Genomic DNA, 19629 nt, shown 5'->3' on the forward strand with positions numbered 1-19629 from the left:
GGCCAAGGTACAGGTGGGGAGAGAATAAGGAGCAAAATGACGAGTGACCCTCAATATCAGAGGTAGGTCATCTGGAAGATCCAACAAACCAGATGTACTTCATAATAAACGCAAGAAACTGGATCCCTGGAGCTTAGGATGTATCTGGAAAAGACTTCACCACAACATTAATACACACATAATATAACACAAAACATTTTCTATTACAGAACTTCACTGGAATTTCCCAGTAATAGCTTATAAATTAGACATACAAAAATAAAACACTTATAAAATTCACATTTCCAAACTACCCACATAGAGTTCCTAAAATAAAACCCCAAACCCACTGCCATTGAGTTGATTCTGACTCATAGTGACCCTAAATAACAGAGTAGGACTGCCCCATAGGGTTTCCAAGGCCATAATCTTTGTGGAAGCAGACTGCCACATCTTTCTTCCACAGAGCCACTGGTGAATTCAAACCACGAACCTTTCGGTTGGCCAAGCACTTAACCACTGTGCCACCAGGGCTTCTCAGACGGCCTCAAGGGGGGTTAATGTAGGAATAGAAAAGGTAGGTGAGATACCCCAGCCAAACAGATCATGCTGTTATCAAAGAATTCTAATATGCCTTCCAAAGTGCTTTGCAACAATCACGTGGAGGTGTCAAAATGAGTTTGAAGAAGTCTTCCTTTTCACCAAAGAACTGATGTTACACTGACAAGACACAGTATTCATTCTATTCATTTCTTTAAAAATAATATTCCATCAGACTAGACCTAGGGGGAAAAAAGGTAGAGGTATCAGTGACTTTTTCAGTAATCTTATCCATAGTAGAGATTTTCAAAGAAAAAGAAATGGGAGAAATCTAAAGGTCTGAATACTGTAAGTATTTTCCCGTTTTGTCTTGCCCCAACAGTGTGTTTCTCCAGAAAGGTCCAGAGACTTACTTAATCTCTATTATAAACTCTTGAACTTTGTTTGAACTAGAGCACAGTGAGTGTTAGAGAACTATCAGCCTTTTGAGTACTACAGTGATTCGTTATATGGACCTGTCACAGTCCTGCATAATGTTAGCACCACCAGCCTCTACCCAGGAAACACCAGCAGCAACCATTCCCTCAACCACTCGGACAATAAAATATAGGATTCCAATCTCCAAATGCCCCCTAACGGAGACAGAACCATTTCTAGCAGAAAATAACCATGGACCATGAGCATAAAGCACCCTTGGGAAATAGTACTGGTCTGAAATAAGTGGTCTAAAACTAGCAATTCAAGGAAGCTACCATTCTCCCTACTGTCTAAAGAGCAAAGCTAGAGTTGGCATTTGTCCAAAACCTTCAAGAAGTAACTACATTATTTTTCTGAAGCTGTTCACCTGGTAAGGAGAATCAACAAATTTTATCCTAGAGAGGAATCTTCGCAGCTCCCCACGGCCAATTTTGGGGGTGGTCTCCTTTAGCTGGACCATTTGGCCCTCCATGAGTGCCCATCGTAGACTCAGCTTGCTGACCACTAGGGGTGCTGAATGGGTTTCAGAAGATCTTTGCCCTGTTGTCCTGGTTACATAAAAGGCGTCTTTCCAGAGGTCATTAATTCCAACTGAGGAAGGACAAAAATAAAAGCAGTTAACAAGGACTGATGCCTTCTGGTAAAAGAAGAGAGGTTTGGTTCAGCAAGTAGGCTTATTCACTCATTCATTTATGCATTCATTTATTCATAGAGGACATTTATGAAGCACTTAATACATGCAAGGAGTCTCTGTGTGATGAAAACAGTTAATGAGCGGGGCTGAAAACAGAAAGACTGGAGGCTGAAGTCTACGCAGGTGTGAACTGCTTCTGAAAAACCAGCACCGAGAACAGAATAGAGCAGTTTGACTCTGACATACATGGGATCATCATGAATTAGAGCCAACATGATGGCAACTTTTAAAATGCAAGGCACAAAGCCAGAGCACAGGTACAGAGGTGAATGTCAGCAAAGCAGCCTACTTGTCTCCTCTAGCTGCACTGCCACTTCTCTAAACTTATTTCCATGAAAGCACCAACTAAGGAAATGAGAGGTGTTAAGTACTGGGGAATTCAGTATTTTCAAAAAGCAAGCCAATGAACAAATTAGAAATTTTGAAAACTTCAAGACTGTCAGTACACAGTCACATATTCAGTTTACCTAGTTAGTGTTGATTCTGTGTCATCTTTAAAACAAGAATTACAATAAAAATTGTTCAAGATTCTTACCACTATTTAATGTTGAATGAATTATAATATTTTACGATAATGAAAAACAGTTCATTTAGATCCCATCACAGGATTCTGCAATAACATGGCTCGGCACAAACTTCATTTGAAAAGTACATATCCTTACTTTGGAGGGAAAAGAGTGCTTCACACACAGCCGGCACACATACTCCCCACGCCCATTTCTGTGTGGACAGACTCCCTATCACTGGTACTTACCCTCTGAAGCTGTCACTGTGTCTGTGGTATTGGCCAGATCCAGAAGAATCGAGGGGAACGCTGGATGCAGGAGGTAAAGGTGATAAAGCCTGGGGGGCTGGGTTCCTAGGATGCCACCCTGCAATGAAGAACAGAGGTAACTCAGCACTCCCAAACTTAATGCTCTTCAGACAAAAAAGCAGAGAAGACAGTAATTACTGGTTCTTCTCAGCAGCTAAACACTGATCCCTACTGCAACTGCAAGGATCCCTTACAAACTCCCATATGCAAAAGACATATTAGTGTAAAAAGCTAAAAACCCTGACTGATCACAACTTCAAACCACTCACTATGCTAGAAAATACTTTCATATAAAAAAAGGAAATGTGAGTGTCCCAAAGAGAAATGTGATGTAGAGACACCCCTCATTCTTATGCCTAAGGCAGATACTTGAATAGTGGTTCATCTCTTGCAGCAAGGAAAGGGGGTAAATTTGTGAAGACAATCTATTTTGAGAATATAATGAACCAAAAACATTTTTCATTGGCATCATCAGGATAAAAATTGGAGAAATCTTAGCAGTTTCTGAAATTTAAAAAACTTTGATCAAGCAGAAACAAATTATCAATTATAAAGCAAAAACTCCAAGGCCTGAGTGCCCCTCCTCGCTGCAGCAAAAGCACATGGGGACAACTTTTTCAGTATGACTTCCAGGCATTTGGCTATTTGAACAGCCATATACTGATGTTAAGCAGTCCTAGTGTGGTGCTGGGGGTTAATGCGCTGGACTGCAAAATTGGTTTGAACCACAAGGTCAGTGGTTCAAGCTAATCAGCTGCTCCTTGGAAACCCTATACAGGGTCCCTATGGGTCAGAACCAAATCAACAGCACTTAACAACAAGTGCTGTAAATGCTATAAAATACTCCCATACCAGTTAGTGGATGGCTGCTCTCCTAAGCTCCCCAAGAATCTCCCCTCCTCTGGGAACATCTTGGGTCTCTCCTAGAGTATGAGATGGAATTCCTGAGGAATGACTATCTTCATGGCTTCTATGTTCTTAGCTTGGGAGGAAGAAGTACTCTGCTAAGTGAAGAGAAATGCAGCCAGAAAGCTTACAACCTCATCCCACCATGTGCCCACAAAGCAGAAAGGGCAGTTCTGCACACACTCTTAGCACCCCAACTATGAGGGGACAGATCTCCAGCTCAGACAACATCTTTCATTTTTGTATATGAGAAAACCAGAAAGTTCTCAAGTAAACTGCCCGTGGTCACACTGTTAGAACATGTCAGAGTTGGGACTATAATCTAGATTTTAAATAAACCTGATCCTCATAATGAGGGAATATCTTAATCTCTCCATAAACTGGACAAAGAAAATGAGGCTCAGATAAGTTACATAACTTGTCCATAAACACATTCAGCAATCTTCCTCCATCATCAGTGTCAACTGCCTTTTCTAGAGAACCAGAACCTTTTCTAGTTTATCCTTAAATTCCTAGAGAGCATAGGTACTGAGTCAATACGCTTTTATTTAAACTAGGATGGGCCTTACTTAAAACTCCTAGGCAACCTATAAAATGTGGCAGCCTGCCCATCAATCCCATTAAAACACTTGAATATAGCATTTAAGACTTTCTAAAATCTGCATCCTTCTATGTATCAGATCTTCTTTCCCATAAGTCCCCCAGGTGAACTGTCCACTTGCTCCTATACAGTGTCCCTCCCACCTGCTTTGCCCATTCCGAGTCTCAGTTTATGCACCTCAAAGTCCAGCCTTACCCCTCCCAAGGAACTTTCTCTCCCCATGATGGACCAGCCATACTAGAATTATTCTCCCCTTCAACATCTGTAGCATGTAGGAATTATCTGTAAATCTGGACCTCGTATTTTATGAGAACTTTGGATTTTTTATATAACATTTCACTATGGATAACCAGTAGTTAAGGCTTGCTGCCAGCTTTCCCATGGCTTGGCTATAGGCAGAGCTCAAGAGGAAGCCAGATTCCTGCTTTTCCCATTTAAGTACTGTTTTGCTTCTACCCATAACCACTGAAACCACTAGCTAGTTAAATAACATCCCCAGGCCCAGGTCAGACTGCAGAGTGGCTACCATCTGATCAAGTGAGACAGGACTCCTCCAAGGCTCACTCACAGACTTGGGAGACATGGCTGAGATCCCCTCAGCCCAGAAGAGGAAGACAGACTTCTGGTCTGCAGTGAGTGCTGAGGTGGTTGGTGTTTCTTTCATGTGACATGGAATGCTGTAACTCCAAGTAACAGAGCCAGAGTAACCATCCACCACCATCATCTGCAAAAGAGAAGACACAGAAAGGGGGCATAGTCAGTCCTTAGAAAAGCCAGGAACGCAGCACACAAACAAAGCAAAACAGAATGAAGCAAACACAAATATTAAAGAATGCATATGTGTTAAGTGACTAAACTTATTAAATGTAAGAAAACTGGGAGCTCAGAGAGCACTAAATAGTGGCTCGGGACTAGGACCAAAAGTCTGCAGCTCTTGTTCCCATTTCATAGAGTTTAATAACTGTAGCATTCTAGAATGGGAAGGAGACACGATGAATCACCTACTCTACCTCTCCTTTCTTTAACAGATAAGAAAATGAAGACTATGATTCACATCACCAAAGGCATGGAATTCACCTTGGCAGAGACAAACTCTTCCAAAAGAGCAAAGAGCAAAAAACAGATGCAAGATTCCCTAGGGCAGTCTTGGGGAAGACTAAAGTCTAGAATACCACATTAAAAAATTACACCCTGTCACACACATATGTAATTTCATTTAACTGTCACAAAAGCCTATGAAGGTAGGCAATATGATTAAATACCTTTTTTACTGAAGCAGAAACTAGAAGAGATTTTGTCATTTGTCTAAGGTCACCAGTAAGCAGTGAAGCCAGGATTACAACCCAGGTCTGAAACCCTCGGCATCTCAGCTCTTCACCAATCTACCTTCTCCCTTAATCCTCTGAGGAATGCCAATGAAAACAATTCACTGTGCTTAGAAATACCACACAATTTCTGTCTCTGGGTCTCCAGTCCTGATATTCCTGGTCTGGCATATCTTCCCTTCCTCTCCTTTCTATAACTACAACTCACCTTTAAAGGTCCTGTGCACATTCCTCACCTTTATAATTCATCCACAATCACCCTAGCCACCACAGATATCCAATCTTCTCTAAAATCCAGGGTATGTTGACTAACGTATTTCACTTCTGTATACTACTTTTCTCCACTGAGAGTGTTTAGAAGGCCTAAGTGTATGTCATTGATCTCAAAAAGGAAACTCCTACATGGGAAGGAGGTCAGCCTACAAAACTTCAAACAGAATACAATCGTTCTTTCATTAAAAATGTTCATTTTATCCATACAGCTAGACATTGAGTTGTTTTTTTTTTTTTTAAAGGAAAAGTCCCTGTTTTAAGTTCTTTTTACTCCCCTGAGTGCCTAGCAAAGGACTGGATACAGAGTGTACACATCACATGTTCTGACTGACTTGATTCTCAAAGTCTTACCTTTTTCATCCCAACTCCATCCTGAATTTGCAGAAGGAAGTCTAAGGTCTGATCATCAGTGAAATACCCCGGAGTCGGCTGGCTGCAAATGAAGACGAAGCAAGCAACCAACAGTGAATAAAGCAGAAAGCTGGAAAACAAGGAACCCTTTCCCTCCCTTCTGTTGCATCATAGAGACCAAACCATTGACCTAACGCATTTTGAAACACACAGTAAGCAGATACAGCCAACACGAGAAGGAGCATGCTGCCAACCTGTGCAGGCCCTGAAGGCTCAATGTCCAGTAAGGGGTAAGATCCTGCCCCCGGAGCAAGACAAGGCCTTGTCTGGTTGTAATCAGGAGGTCGCTGCAGTTGGAATCTGGTGCCTTCACCATCTGAAGCAGCTCAACGCCATCACTGAATCAAACAAGACCCCAACAGTTAGTCTCTGATGTGGATGGATTCTGATGCACTAATTTCGGATTTTTCTCCCAGTGTGCATGTTTATATGCACTTCCCATCATTCTCTATCAAGAGAGAGAATTCTGTGCTACCAGCTGAACTTGGCTTTCCTGACCCTTATAGACCAAAGATTCCAAACTAATTCTAGGCAGGTCCAAAAGGAGCCCCAGGAGAAGTGCTATAGTGCCATGCTCTCCCGCTGGATACTCCCAGAAAAATAACAAGGAGAAGGTAGGGAAAGTAAATGGGGGTCTAAGCTACAACCAAAACACAAGAAACTTGAAATCATCAGTAAGCTTGGACAGCCACTTGTGGTTAAACTTCATCAAATTATCTCTTTCTCTGTACAACTAGGACCATTCTAGTCAATATCTGTCAAATTCACAGAAACATAATATTGCTAAAGAAAACACTAGAGGATATTCTGAAATTTCTGGTAAGAGAGATCAGACAATTATTGTCTAGGCCTGGGTTTAAATGGGTAAAATCTACTGCATGTAATAAAGTGTGTGGTTTTAGTTAAGAACCAGATAGGAAATGAAAAATAAGTTTTTGTGGATGCTATCCTTGCTTCTGCAAACATGACACCTTAATTAAGAGAAAAATACAATCTTAGGGCAGACACTTCAGGGCAGTTTTAAAGAACTCTATCTCAAGGTTTCCCAGACAAATTCTCTCCACTCCTACATGGAAGCCTAAAAATTATCACTCCTTTGTAGCCTACAAGCAAAGTGATCACTACAAAAAATATCAACACATTGTGTTACCAGGAGAAGACAACTCCTCACTCACGTGAACCAGATGACAAGACCCACATATTCACCAGACCTACCAAATGCAGACACTCCATGGCACATGAGTTCCAGGAGATCTCAATATGGCCAAGGACAGGTGTCTTCATACCTGTAAATGTCAATGAGCTCAGATAGGTTGATGGATCTTCTCTTCTCCCATTCTGGTTCTTCTAGCTGCAGAGCAGGTGGTGAGCTGTCTCGATTTTGGGCCTGAACAAAAATGTCCCGCAGGGCAACAGCTTGGATATTACCTAGTACCATACGAAGAACCAACACTGAGAAGGTGAATTCAATAGAACTATCCCAAGGTGATATCAGAACAAGAGACACTGAGCCTGATCAGATGGGTCTGACAGAGCCCACCCCAACTGGTCTGCCATGGAGTGAATGGGGAAGTGGTGAAGCAGATGCTGGACTGAGATTCTTGTCCTTGGAGAAGGCATCAAGAGAAAGCAGAGCTAATAACCTGTAACCAGTGAGAAGCGTGAGAGGCCTCTGTAATAGGAGATGATGAAAGGGCTGTGTCAGCATTTCTGAGCTTTCACCCTGTCAGACAAGGGAGGCCAATCATACATGCCAATGAGGAGCAATAGTAAAAACTAATGTTGCTTCTTACCAAAGCCAAAGAGGATGTAGACAGCCCCATTTGTGGTGATGTAAACCTGAGGACCAATCAGATTGCCCACTCCCACGATGTTGTACTTCACAGGTCGGCCCACTGGACTCCCTGTCCGGCCAGACACCAGCAGAAAGCACAGATCTGGCTGCAGAAGTGAAAATAAGGAGTTGAGTCAACAGAAGCCCGAAGCATTTCCTAATCAAATATCTTCTCCAGACAGTCGCTGCCTCATGAGCAAAGGGTTCAGAAACACATGCCAAAGTTGGAGGAACACAAAGCCAAAGTATGGCAAATGCCCCATTATCTTATTAGCTCTGTGCAAAAGACAACTTTATGACAGCTCAGGCACTGTCTCTGAAGCACACTGCTGCTGACTGAACAAAAAGTCCTAAGGTATAAAATTCTAGTCTACAGTTAAATAGGGCCAGCTGATTCCCAGGTCTGTAGTCCTCTACTCAGAATGTCCAGTAATATTTGGTCCCAGTTGGAATAAATCCAGGCACTGCCCTCCACATAACATCAGACATCTGGCCCTGCCACAATCAATCTTATCTCAATCAGGGGTTGGCAAATTCTCTCTGTGAAAGCCAAGATGTACATATTTTAAGCTCTGCAAGCCAAATGGTTTCTACCACAACTACTCTGCCACTGAGAGCAACCACAGAAAATGCATAAATAAATGGGTATGTCTGTGCTCCAACAAAACTTTAATTACAAAAATAAGCAATAGGTTGGAATTGGCCTACAAGCCATAGCTTGCTGAATATCTTGTCTATAGGATTTTCTTTTGGAGGTAGGAGTCACTTAAGGAAAACAACCACTCCCCAAAAAACAAACCTGTTGCCATCAATTTGATTCTACTTTACAGCAACCCTCTAAGCTAGAACAGAACCGTCCCGTAGGTTTTCCAGGGCTGCAACCTCTACAGAGGCAGATTTTCTTCCACAGAGCAGCTGGTGGGTTGAACTACTGACCTTTAAGTTAGCCACTGAGAGTTTCAACCACAGGATCCAGAAGCATCACTAATTGGTAAATATGGGGATTGCATCATTATCTTGGACCCTTGGTGGTGCTGTGGGTTAAGTGCTGGGCTGTTAACCTCAGGGCTGGCCGTTCACACACACAGCAGTTACTCTGCTGGAGAAAGATGAAGCTATCTACTTACTGAAAGATTTACAGGCTGGAAAACCCTATATAGGTTCATTGAATCAGAATCGACTAGAAGGCAGTGAATGTGGTTTTGGAAAAGAGGTCAGTATAAAGATGAAGCCACTACTCTAAACCCTCACATCTCTCCAAGATTTTTCCAGTTGGATAAGCACTGAACTGCTAACCACAAGGTCGGCTAACCACGAGCCACTCTTCGAAAACCCTATACAGGGTTGCTATGAGTCAGAACTGACCAGGTGGCACTTAACAACAACAATAATCACCTTTCAGGCAGCATGGAAACGACTTTGTATCCGGACACCTGTGCAAATGACTAAGTTCTGAAAGGCAAGCGTGGCAACACGTAGGGGCTTCAAACCCACCCCAGTCATGCTGATTCTGACTCATAGAGACTCTACAGGGAACAGCAGAGCTGCTTCATTTTCACAGAAGCATACTGCCTCATCTTTCTCCAACAGAGCAGGCTGGTGGGTTCACACCTTCAATCTTCTGGTGAACAACAAAAAGTGCTTTAAACACTACACCACCAGGGATCGTCTATACTGGGTCGAAGCCCACTGTGATCGAGTTGACTGACTCACAGAGATACAACACACGGTTTCCGAGACTGTAAATCTTTACAAGAGCAGAGAGTCTCATCTTTCTCCCTCGGAGCAGCTGGTGGGTTTGGTCTGCCACCTTGTAATAAACAGCCCAATCCTTAGCCAACAATAGCACTACCAGGGTTCCATACACTGGGCTGTTGTTACTAGGTACCGTCAAGTTGATTCTGACTCACAGCTATTCTACACAGAGTTCCAGAGAAGCAGCTGGTGAGACTGAACCACCGACCTTGCAATTCAAACCCACCTAGCAATCCAGCACATTAACCCGCAGTGTCATACCAGCACTCCATACATTGAGTAGAGAACAAATTTTTTTAAAAGAGTAATAGACAAAAAGCTGCTTCCTCTAACAAAGGCCACAGAGACTTGAATTGCTACTCATCAAACACCATTGGCTAATAGGAAGCCAGTTGGGACATTAAAGCCAAGACTTTTAAACTTGTTCAGGATATTTTTTAAATGTTAATGCTCTGCTATGCCTCTGCTGACCATAATTCCATGATGAAAAAACTCCCCATACTATTCCCTTTGAACCGTCACAGAATCACTCCCAGGTGGAGTTAACAATTGTAATTTCTCCTCAACCCTGGTCACTTTATTTATAATGGCTGGGATAAAACAGATTATATGAGTAATTCCTAAAGTTTTGGCTCACAACTGACTCGCTGAAGAAAACTGACTGGAAATATACCTTTAAACCTGAGCAGGCTTCATATTTTGCTTATTATCTCTTGCCTCTCATGTTAAAGCACAAACATAACATGCGGCCTGGTGTTCTATAGAACAGCGATCCTCAACATCTGTAATGAGTACAACATTTTGAATTTATAGTACTCTTGGCAAAAAACTGTAACATATTGACAGATTTCACTCTACTTCCAAATATTTTACTTGCAGAATTTCTAACTCTACTCCATATATGGAGTACTGGTGTGGCGCTGTGGGTTAATACGCTGGACTGCAAGGTTGATTTGAACTGCAAGTTTGGTGGTTCAAGCTCACCAGTCGCTACTTGGAAACCCTATACAGGGTCGCTATGAGTCAGAACCAACTCAACAGCACTTACCAACAACAACTCCATGTATACAATACAAAAATCACAACAGCAAACACAAGGTCTATTAAAATTAAAATAAGCTATCATATGAGACAAATGATCTGTATTCATATTTTTTCCAGAACATTCTTTGTCAATTGTTTAATTCTTTTGCCCACAAGCATTTCCTGATAGAATAGTGGTGGTGGTGTGTCATGGAGAAGGTTCCACCTCACTGTGGCCCTATAACTCGGCTTTCTAAGGCTGTAAATCTCTACAGGAGCAGAAAGCCTCATCTTTCTCCATAGAACAGCTGATAGTTTCAAACTACTGATCTTGTGTGGTTAAGCAGCCCGACTTGTAGCCCACTATACTACCACAGCTCCTTTCCTGACAGACTTGCACCGGGAAATCGGAGGAAAAGTCTTAAAGAAGCTTCAACAAACGCTCTGAAAAAAGTTTATTGAATATACAGTTAAAAATGAGGTAATTCTATTAATTAATTTAGTCTTACCTGTCATTTGGGGTAAAGACTGCTATTATCTGTGTGCAGAATAACTTGTTCCAGGGGACTGGAAACAATGTTTCCACAGGACATCCTATGTAAGTCTTCTTTCTTTGGTCGTTGTTAACAAATGTTTGACTTAGATTTTTTTTTTTTCCTTGCTATTTTATGAACTTTGCTTAAGTCTATCCTATTATTCTATAATTGAGTTAAAATTTAAATATCTATAACACTTGTACATAGTAAAGAACAGATACTATTCTAAGAGCTTAAAATATATTAGCTCTAATTTTCATAACAATCTTGCAAATACATATTAACATTCCCATTTAACAAAAAAAGAAAGCAGAGCTTGGATAAGTTACAGGGGTTGCAAAGGCTACAACGCTAAAAAGGGATCGAAACAAAACTCAATCACAGACTTCAACTGGTTCCAAAGCTCATTATGCACAGTTCATGAAGCCATAATGTGACTGACAGGAAAAACAGGCTCATGATGATACATTTATTCACTGAATCTCAACAAGAGGATTTATCTAACCCTAAGAAAAGTGTCAAGTAGCATCTCTAATAGTAGTACTAAGAACTGAAAGAACTTTTCTAAGAAAAAAAAATCATTCTGTGTAGATCATACCTGCATTTCACCAATAGCCAGAACCACAAGATCTCGAATGCCATCTTCATCCAAGTCTGGGAGCACCACGACTGGGGCAGCCAAGGTACCATTGGACAAGTATTTGGGGTTTAAAGTCCATATGGGTTTTCCTAGGAAAAGACAAACCCATTTTGGGGGGTCATTAGTTACGGCTTTCTGCCTCTGGAAAAGGAATGTACAACATTCTCAGCTCAAGAAAGAGACACTCAATGGACTGAACATCAGATAGCAACTCCTACTTACTTTCTTCTTTTAATTGTATATTATGGGAGACGAAGGGTGCAAGGGCTGTGAGTTACAGTCTTCACTACTTTTTAAAATAAGAGAAAGCTGCTGAAGTCTCTCCAAGAAGACTAGCTTAATGTGTCTAGGTCAGGAGGCTTGCTCTGGTAGAGATGGCTACAAGCATTAAAGATGCAGTCAAGGGCAGCCAATGCTCAGTCCTTCTACCACATGTTTTCATAAGTAAGCACCAAGAAGTCATGGGAGGTTTTCAAGACGACGTCTCAGTTCCAGAGTTAACTCACAGTCACAATTTTTTTTTTTCTTTCATTCAAAAGCACCTTACTACTGAACTCCTCAAAAACTTGTTGCTGCTAAGTGCAATCAAGTCACTACCAACTCACAGTGACCCTATGTACAATAGAACGAAACACTACCAGTCCTGCGCAATCATTTCTACGTTTGAGCACATTGCTGCTGCCACTGTGCCAATCCATCTCATTGGGGTCTTCCTCTTTTTCTCCCACCCTCTATTTTATCAAGCATGATGTCCTTCTATAGGGACTGGTCTTCCCTGACAATATTCTGGTGGTCTTCATCATGTTTTAATATTCAACATTCTGATGATGACAGTGTTCCACTGCTATTCATAAGGTTTTTAGTGACTAAATATTAGAAAGTAGTCTGTCTCTCCTTCTTCCTAGTCTGTCTTTGTCTGGAAGCTCAGCTGAAACCTGTCCACATGGGTGACCCTGAATTATAGCAATACACAAGCCACCATCGTTATGACAAACTGGCAGATGAAGTTATTATTTATTGAAGGCTTCACTGGAACTCATGGTACAAGTATGAACTGTTTTTAAAACAAGCATATGGCAGTTTACTTATGATTCTGTAAGGAACCATCATTATATTTGATCCTTTTGCGTTCCTTTTTATATGTATGCCTAAAGATAATAAGAACATAAAATATCAAAATAACATGTTTCAATAAACCATAGTCTCTTCACTGACATAAAGTAGTTATATCAAATTTACTCGTGTACCCTATGTACACAAGTCTAAAGACAAAGCTCAACCAGCTGTCTTTGTACAAAGAACAGGCAGTTGGGCGATGCCTTAGGGTAGTTTCTGTTCAGAAAATTCAGTGCGCTCCATCATCTCTCTAAATCCTGCAACACGGATCTATTTACTCAATCTATCAAAACATTTTCTTTCCTTTAGTTATCTACCTTCCAGAAGGAAAATTAGACTTTCTACCTTGTATGAGTGGAGAGATCCCAATCTCCCTGGACTATTCCAAGAGTATGGTTCACTGGGACAAAGACCATTCCTGGCAAATGACGTTTACCTGATGTTGCATTGAATGCACTGAGCATCTTATGGGTCCCTGTCACAAGGCAGACGGTTGCAGCCAAGCTTCCTGGCATCAGATCCAAACATGTCACATCTCGGGCCTCCTCTGGGATGGGGCTGGACCACAGCGTGCTGCCATTCATCCCCGAAAGGCAAACAAGAATAGCTGTTGGCCTGGGGACACCTAAAAGCACACAAGAGAGATGAGAAAGCAAAGGAGGCAAAGAAAAAAAAGAGGTTGAGAAGAGTGAAGGTTAGAAACAAAAAATAAATAGTGGCAAGGCAGTCACCGTTCTAAAAAGAGTGCCCACCATATCTGCTCAGCACATGAGTCATGTAAGCAAGAAGCTGGGGTCCCCCTTTATGCTGCCTGGATTTGGGTCTATGTCTGCCTCCTCAGTCCCTCCTAATAGCTATGTCCTTGAAGATAAACACTGTCTCATTAATTACTAATCCTCAATGCCTTGCAGAGCACCTGAAATGTAACAGCCCACTGTTAGATGAATAAAATAGTATTGGAAAAGCAGTTGTTCAAAACATAACAAAACAAAAAAACAGGAGGAAAAGATACACTCAGAAAAGTGAGGTTGATCTAAAATACATGTGAAAATACAAACAAGGAGCTCTGGTGGCACTATGTGGATAAGCACAAGTTTGGCAGTTCAAACCTACTAGCTGCTCCATGGGAGAAAGATGAGGCTTTCTGCTCCTGTAAAGGTTCACAGCCTCATAAACCCAATACAAGAAATATGTGCAAAGCAGGGACAAGATACCAGAATTCTAAGAATCCTTAGGAAATGCACTCTGAGAGTAAGAAAAGGGGAAAAAATTGAAATAAACCTGAAGATTACATGTAGCAAGACCAACAAGACTTCCTGGTCTAGAGTTCCACAAAATCAACTGATAAGTTCCCAGCCGGGAATAGATACATGGGTAAACCTAACACTTAGGCCCAAGCAGAGCTAGCAAATGAGTAACTCATCTATTTAGTAAATAACCCTTTATGTCACTTAGATCAGAATAATTAACTTCCTCTTGCCAGTGTTACAGTCACTTTCAAGATAGGGAAATAGGCCCATTTTATATACGTTGCACTTCTATCAACAACTAATACAGATAAACCTAAGTTGTAACACTCCATGCTACCTATTCCTAAGTATTACTAATTAAATATGCAACCAAAAATTAAGTGACAAATTGTGGTTCGCTGTTTTCAGACCTTGTTGCCAAGCAATGACAAACCGCAGTAATAAATGTTAACTTCCAGACTTCCCGAAGACGCTATATGATTAATAGTCTAACTCCATATCACATTTTTCAGGGTGATGGTGGGGTATCCCATCACACTGTACTGTGACTCCAAGAGACAGGGACCATGCTCATTTTGCTTAGCAATATATATATATATATGTGATATGTGTGTGTGTGTGTGTGTGTGTGTGTGTGTGTGTGTGTGTGTCAGAAGAGACACTGAAACTTGTTCTCCAGCGTACAGATGCTAAAGCAAATGGAAGAAATGAGGAGGAACAGGAGCTGAACAGAAAATTTCAAAGATCAGATCGAGAAGACAAAGTCAAATATTACAATAAAATGTGCAAAGATCTGGAATCAGAAAACCAAAAAGGAAGAACACACTCAGCATTTCTCAAGCTGGGGGAACTAAAGTAAAAATTGAAGCCTCAACTTACGTTATTGAAAGACTCTCTGGACAAATTATTGAATGATGCAGAAAGTATCAAGAGAAGATGGAAGGAATACACAGAGTCACTGTACCAAAAGGAAATGGTTAATGTTCAACCATTTCAAGAGGTACCATATGATCAAGAACCAATGATATTGAAGGAGGAAGTCCAAGGTGCACTGAAGGAATTGGAAAAGAACAAGGCACCAGGAATTGATGGGATACAAATTGAAACCTTTCAAGAAAGTGAGGCAGCACAGGAAGCACTCACTCATCTCTGCCAAGAAATTTGGAAGACAATTATCTGGCTGACTGATTGGAAGAGATCCACATTTGTGCCCATTACAAAGAGAGGCGATCCAACAGAATGCGGAAATCATCGGACAATCTCTTTGACATCCCATGCGAGTAAAGTTTTACTAAAGATAATACAGAAACAGGTGCAAGCATGCATTGACAGAGAACTTCCAGAGGTTCAAGCCAGATTCAGAAGAGGCCGTGGAATGAGGGATATCATTGCTGTTGTCCAATGGATCTTGGCTGAAAGCAGAGAATATCAGAAAGATGTTTACCTGTGCTTTATTGACCACAAAAACTTTCAATTGTGTGCATCATGACAAACTATGGACAACACTGCAAAGTATGTGTATTCTGCAACACTTAATTGTGCTCATGAGGAATCTGTACCTAGACCAAGAAGCAGTTGTTCAAACAGAACATGGGAACACTGAATAGTATAAAACTGAAAAAGGTATGCAACAGGTTGTGTTCTTTCACCATACTTATTCAACCTGTATGCTGAGCAAATCATCCGAGAAGTTGGGTTATATGAAGAAAAACGTGGCATCAGGATTGGAGGAAGACTCATTCACAACCTGCAATATGCAGATGATACAACCTTGCTTGATGAAAGTGAAGAGGACTTAAAATATTTACTGATGATCAAAGAACACAGCCTTCGGTATGGATTGCATTTCAATATAGAGAAAACAAAAATCCTCACCACTGGACCAATAAACAACATTCTTATCAACGGAGAAAAGATTGAAGTTGTCAAGGACTTCATTCTTCTTGGATCAAGTATCAACACTCATGGAAGCAGCAATCAAGAAATCAAACAATGTATTGCATTAGGTAAAGCTGCTGCACAAGACCTTTTTAAAGTGTTGAAGAGCAAAGATGTCAGCTTGAGGACTAAGGTGCGCCTGACCCAAGCCATGGTGTTTTCAATAGCTTCATATGCATGCGAAAGCTGTACAATGAATAAGAAAGACTGTAAAAGAATTGATGCTTTTGAGTTATAGTGTTGGAGGAGAATATTGAAAGTGCCATGAGCTGCCAAAAGAACCAACAGATCCTTTCTGGAAGAAGTGCAACCAGAGTGCTCCTTGGAGGCCAAGATGGCCAAACTTCGTCTCTCATACTTCAGACATATTGTCAGGAGGGACCAGTCACTGGAGAAGGATATCACGTTTGGTAAGGTAGAGGGTCAGACAAAAAGAGGAAGACCCACAACGAGATGGTCTGGCCAAGTGGCAGCATCGATGGACCCCAGCGTGGCAACAGTCGTGAGGTTGGCCCAGGATCAGGCAGTGTTTCATTACGCTGTGCATAAGGTCACTGTGAGTCGGTACTGACTTGATAGCACCTAACAACCACAACAACATATAACCAGCATGAGTACAGTTCAGTGCCTGTCACACAGCAGGCATTCAATATATGGTGCTCAACTAATTGATGGACAAACCCCCAAAACAATTAAAAATTAAATCCCTCTAATACTGTGTGGCAAAGATCTGTGAACGTCCTAGCTGGGGTTATGAGCATATCAGTTTGGCATAAGGGTTAAGAACAAGATCTCCAGAGTCTGGCCCCCGGGTAGGTATCCCAGCTCTACCATTCCCCAGCTAGAAGACTTTAGGCATGTTCCTTTGTGTCACTCTGTCTTAGTTTTCTCATGCATAAAAGAAAAATAATACTAGTAAATCTCACAGGATTGTGTTGAGAAATAACTTCGTTCATGTAAGTTATATAATCACAACTGTGCATAACACTTAGTTAGAAGTATATGCTAGCTATATTATTTTATAACCTCTGGTAGCGTAGTGGTTACGAATCGGGCTGCGAACCTTAAGATCAGTGGTTCGAAACTACCAGCCGCTCTGCGGGAGAAAGATAAGGCTTTCTACTCCCGTAAAGATTTACACCCTCGGAAACCCTGTATAGGGTCGCTATGGGTCGGAACCGACTCGACGGCACTTAACAACAACAACAACAATATAGTCAAATCAGTTGGTCCATATTACATCCAAACCTATGTTCTTCCCATTATGAATCCTGTGAAATAGCAAATGACTGTAAAACATCTCTAAATGTAAAAATGAATAGGGAAACATTTACTTCAAAGGCTAATGAGTCATAAACCAAAAATCCACTGCCTTCACATCAATTTTGACTCATGGCAACCCTACAGGCAGAGCAGAGTTGCCCCATAGGCTTCCAAAGCTGTAACTCTTTCCAGAAGCAGACTGCCACATCTTTCTGCCACAGAGTGGTTGGTGGGTGTGAACCACTGAACTTTCGGTTGGCCACTGAGCACTTTACCAGCTGTACTGAGTCACAGGCAGGGGAAAAATGTAATCAGGTTCAACCACTTAACAAATCAATTTCCAGATCTGTAACAGATCTCTGCCCAGACTACTTTAACATAGCACATAAAACCCAAACCAGACCCATGGTCATCAAGTTGATTCCAACTCCTAAGCCTTACCATTTCTAATAACATCACAGAGGCATATAGTTCAGAATTTTATAGTTCAGCTGTTCATTTCAAAACCTGAATGTTTAAAAAGCAGTTACTAAGGCATCCCTAGAAGCCTGGGTGGAGCAAGTGGTTTGCCATCAGCTGCTACTCTAAAGGTCGGTAGTTCAAACTCATGCAGAAGCTCGCCAGAAGAAAGGTCTGGTGAACTGAGTCCATAAAGATTACAGTCAAGACAACTCTATGGAGCACCTCTACTCTGTAACACCTTGGGGTTCACCAGGGATCAGGGGCCGCCTCAACAGCAGGGCATCATTAGAGTACCGCTATCAGCTTTAATTCTAACCCATTTTCATGGAGGCGATAGAATAAACCAAAAGCCCCTGTGTGCCTATGCGAGAAATAGAACATGTTTTTATTTTATTTTTGCAGTCAACATGTGTACAGTCAGGGTCCTGAGAAACAACACAATCAACTAGGATACGTTGTGGAAGGTTTAACCAAGAGACTATTTACAAAGATGTGGTCAGAGTACAAGAAGACTACAAAAGGCAGCGCAGTCCCCCAGAACTGCTGCCACTGCTGGGCCCAAGGCTTAAGGAAGCAATGAGAGGAGCCCAGAAGAAAAGGAGTCTTGTAAGTGGGCCACCTTACAAGGAGCTGCACCTGTGGTCACAGAAGGCTATAGCCCTTCTGAGGTGACGCCTCTCTCCTCACTCTCTTCCCTCCATCCAATTCCTTGCTGGTGCCCTCCATTGGCCAAACCCAACTAGAAGCCAGGAGGCAAGGGAACCTGTTGATATACCCCATACATGTCAGCCTCCCAAGCACAGAGCAGCAGGGCGAAGGCCTGGAAGGGTAATGAGAAGACACCCAGTCAAGATGCTTGTGTGATATGTGTAAGGATAGATTAGTATGTGAACAAAAGTTTTCTGCAAGTGTGTGAGAAAAGAACATTTAGTCAGTGTTTATAGCTTACAAGTCAACAGAAAATTGAAGAAAATGCAGGAAACCTAAGAACTAAGGTTTGTTCACTGCTGGAATGTAGGCAGGTCAACCCCTCTCAGGGTCTCAGTTTCTTCACTGGATGAGAAGACCACTCATAACCACTCCCAGCGCTAACTCCCTGGGATTCTGTGCCAGGAGCTTTGCTGCTAGGCAGAACTTTCTGGTAACAATCATCATATATGACAGATTATGGGAATTTTTCTTGTAGCTGCAGACCCTCTGCTACAGTGTCACTTGGAGAAGGTGCTGACATTTCCTGTAGCTGGGAGCCCCCAAGGATCCAGGTGCAGCTGTCAAAACGCTCCACTGATGACCCAAAGGTTGGTAACTGGAACCTGCCAACGTCCCCATGGGAGAACAGACCTGGTGATGTGCCCTGTAAAACTTACAGGAAGCCTGGAAGACTTACAGGAAACCCTCTGGGGCAGTTCTACTCCATGCAATGGGGCCACTCTGAGTCGGATGCAGCCGGACCACACACAGAAACAACACAGCAGCCTTGCAAAGATGCGTCTCTTACCTACTGCACTCTCATTTCTTGACGTCGCAAAGGAGAGCAGTACATCACGTAGGCCATCTCCATTCACATCAGCCAAGTCCAATGGAGACAGGTCCCCAGCTGTTACGTACATGAAAAACAAAAAGGTCCTGAGAAAGTTACCACAAATGAGTTCTCTGCTGCCAGGTAAGAAAGGGGGCATGGACCTTACATAAAAGCACCTCCATAAAAGCCAGGCAGACTTTGAGTTCCTAGACACTTGCTCCCACTTCCTCCCATTTTTAGTATAGCTAAAACCCCCTTTATTATATATAT

The 19629-nt window shown here is 41.9% G+C and overlaps 1 protein-coding gene across 1 annotated transcript in view; it reads right to left on the minus strand.

The window, feature by feature from the left end:
• Window positions 1-531: 531 nt before the first annotated feature.
• The window catches only part of KIAA1467 (KIAA1467 ortholog), a 43908-nt gene continuing 24810 nt past the window's right edge, over window positions 532-19629 (minus strand). Inside the window, exons 3-13 of the mRNA XM_006866042.1 lie at window positions 19336-19434; window positions 13361-13549; window positions 11767-11897; window positions 7814-7961; window positions 7307-7448; window positions 6215-6358; window positions 5961-6042; window positions 4580-4735; window positions 2445-2562; window positions 1364-1587; window positions 532-761 (exon numbers count right to left, since the gene is read on the minus strand). Of these exons, the coding sequence (XP_006866104.1) occupies window positions 756-761; window positions 1364-1587; window positions 2445-2562; window positions 4580-4735; window positions 5961-6042; window positions 6215-6358; window positions 7307-7448; window positions 7814-7961; window positions 11767-11897; window positions 13361-13549; window positions 19336-19434 (1439 nt within the window). The 3' untranslated portion in view covers window positions 532-755. The remainder of the gene's footprint in view (window positions 762-1363; window positions 1588-2444; window positions 2563-4579; window positions 4736-5960; window positions 6043-6214; window positions 6359-7306; window positions 7449-7813; window positions 7962-11766; window positions 11898-13360; window positions 13550-19335; window positions 19435-19629) is intronic.

The sequence above is a fragment of the Chrysochloris asiatica genome, unplaced genomic scaffold (genome assembly GCF_000296735.1).
Source record: "Chrysochloris asiatica unplaced genomic scaffold, ChrAsi1.0 scaffold00086, whole genome shotgun sequence".
In the NCBI taxonomy this organism is placed as follows: domain Eukaryota; kingdom Metazoa; phylum Chordata; class Mammalia; order Afrosoricida; family Chrysochloridae; genus Chrysochloris; species Chrysochloris asiatica.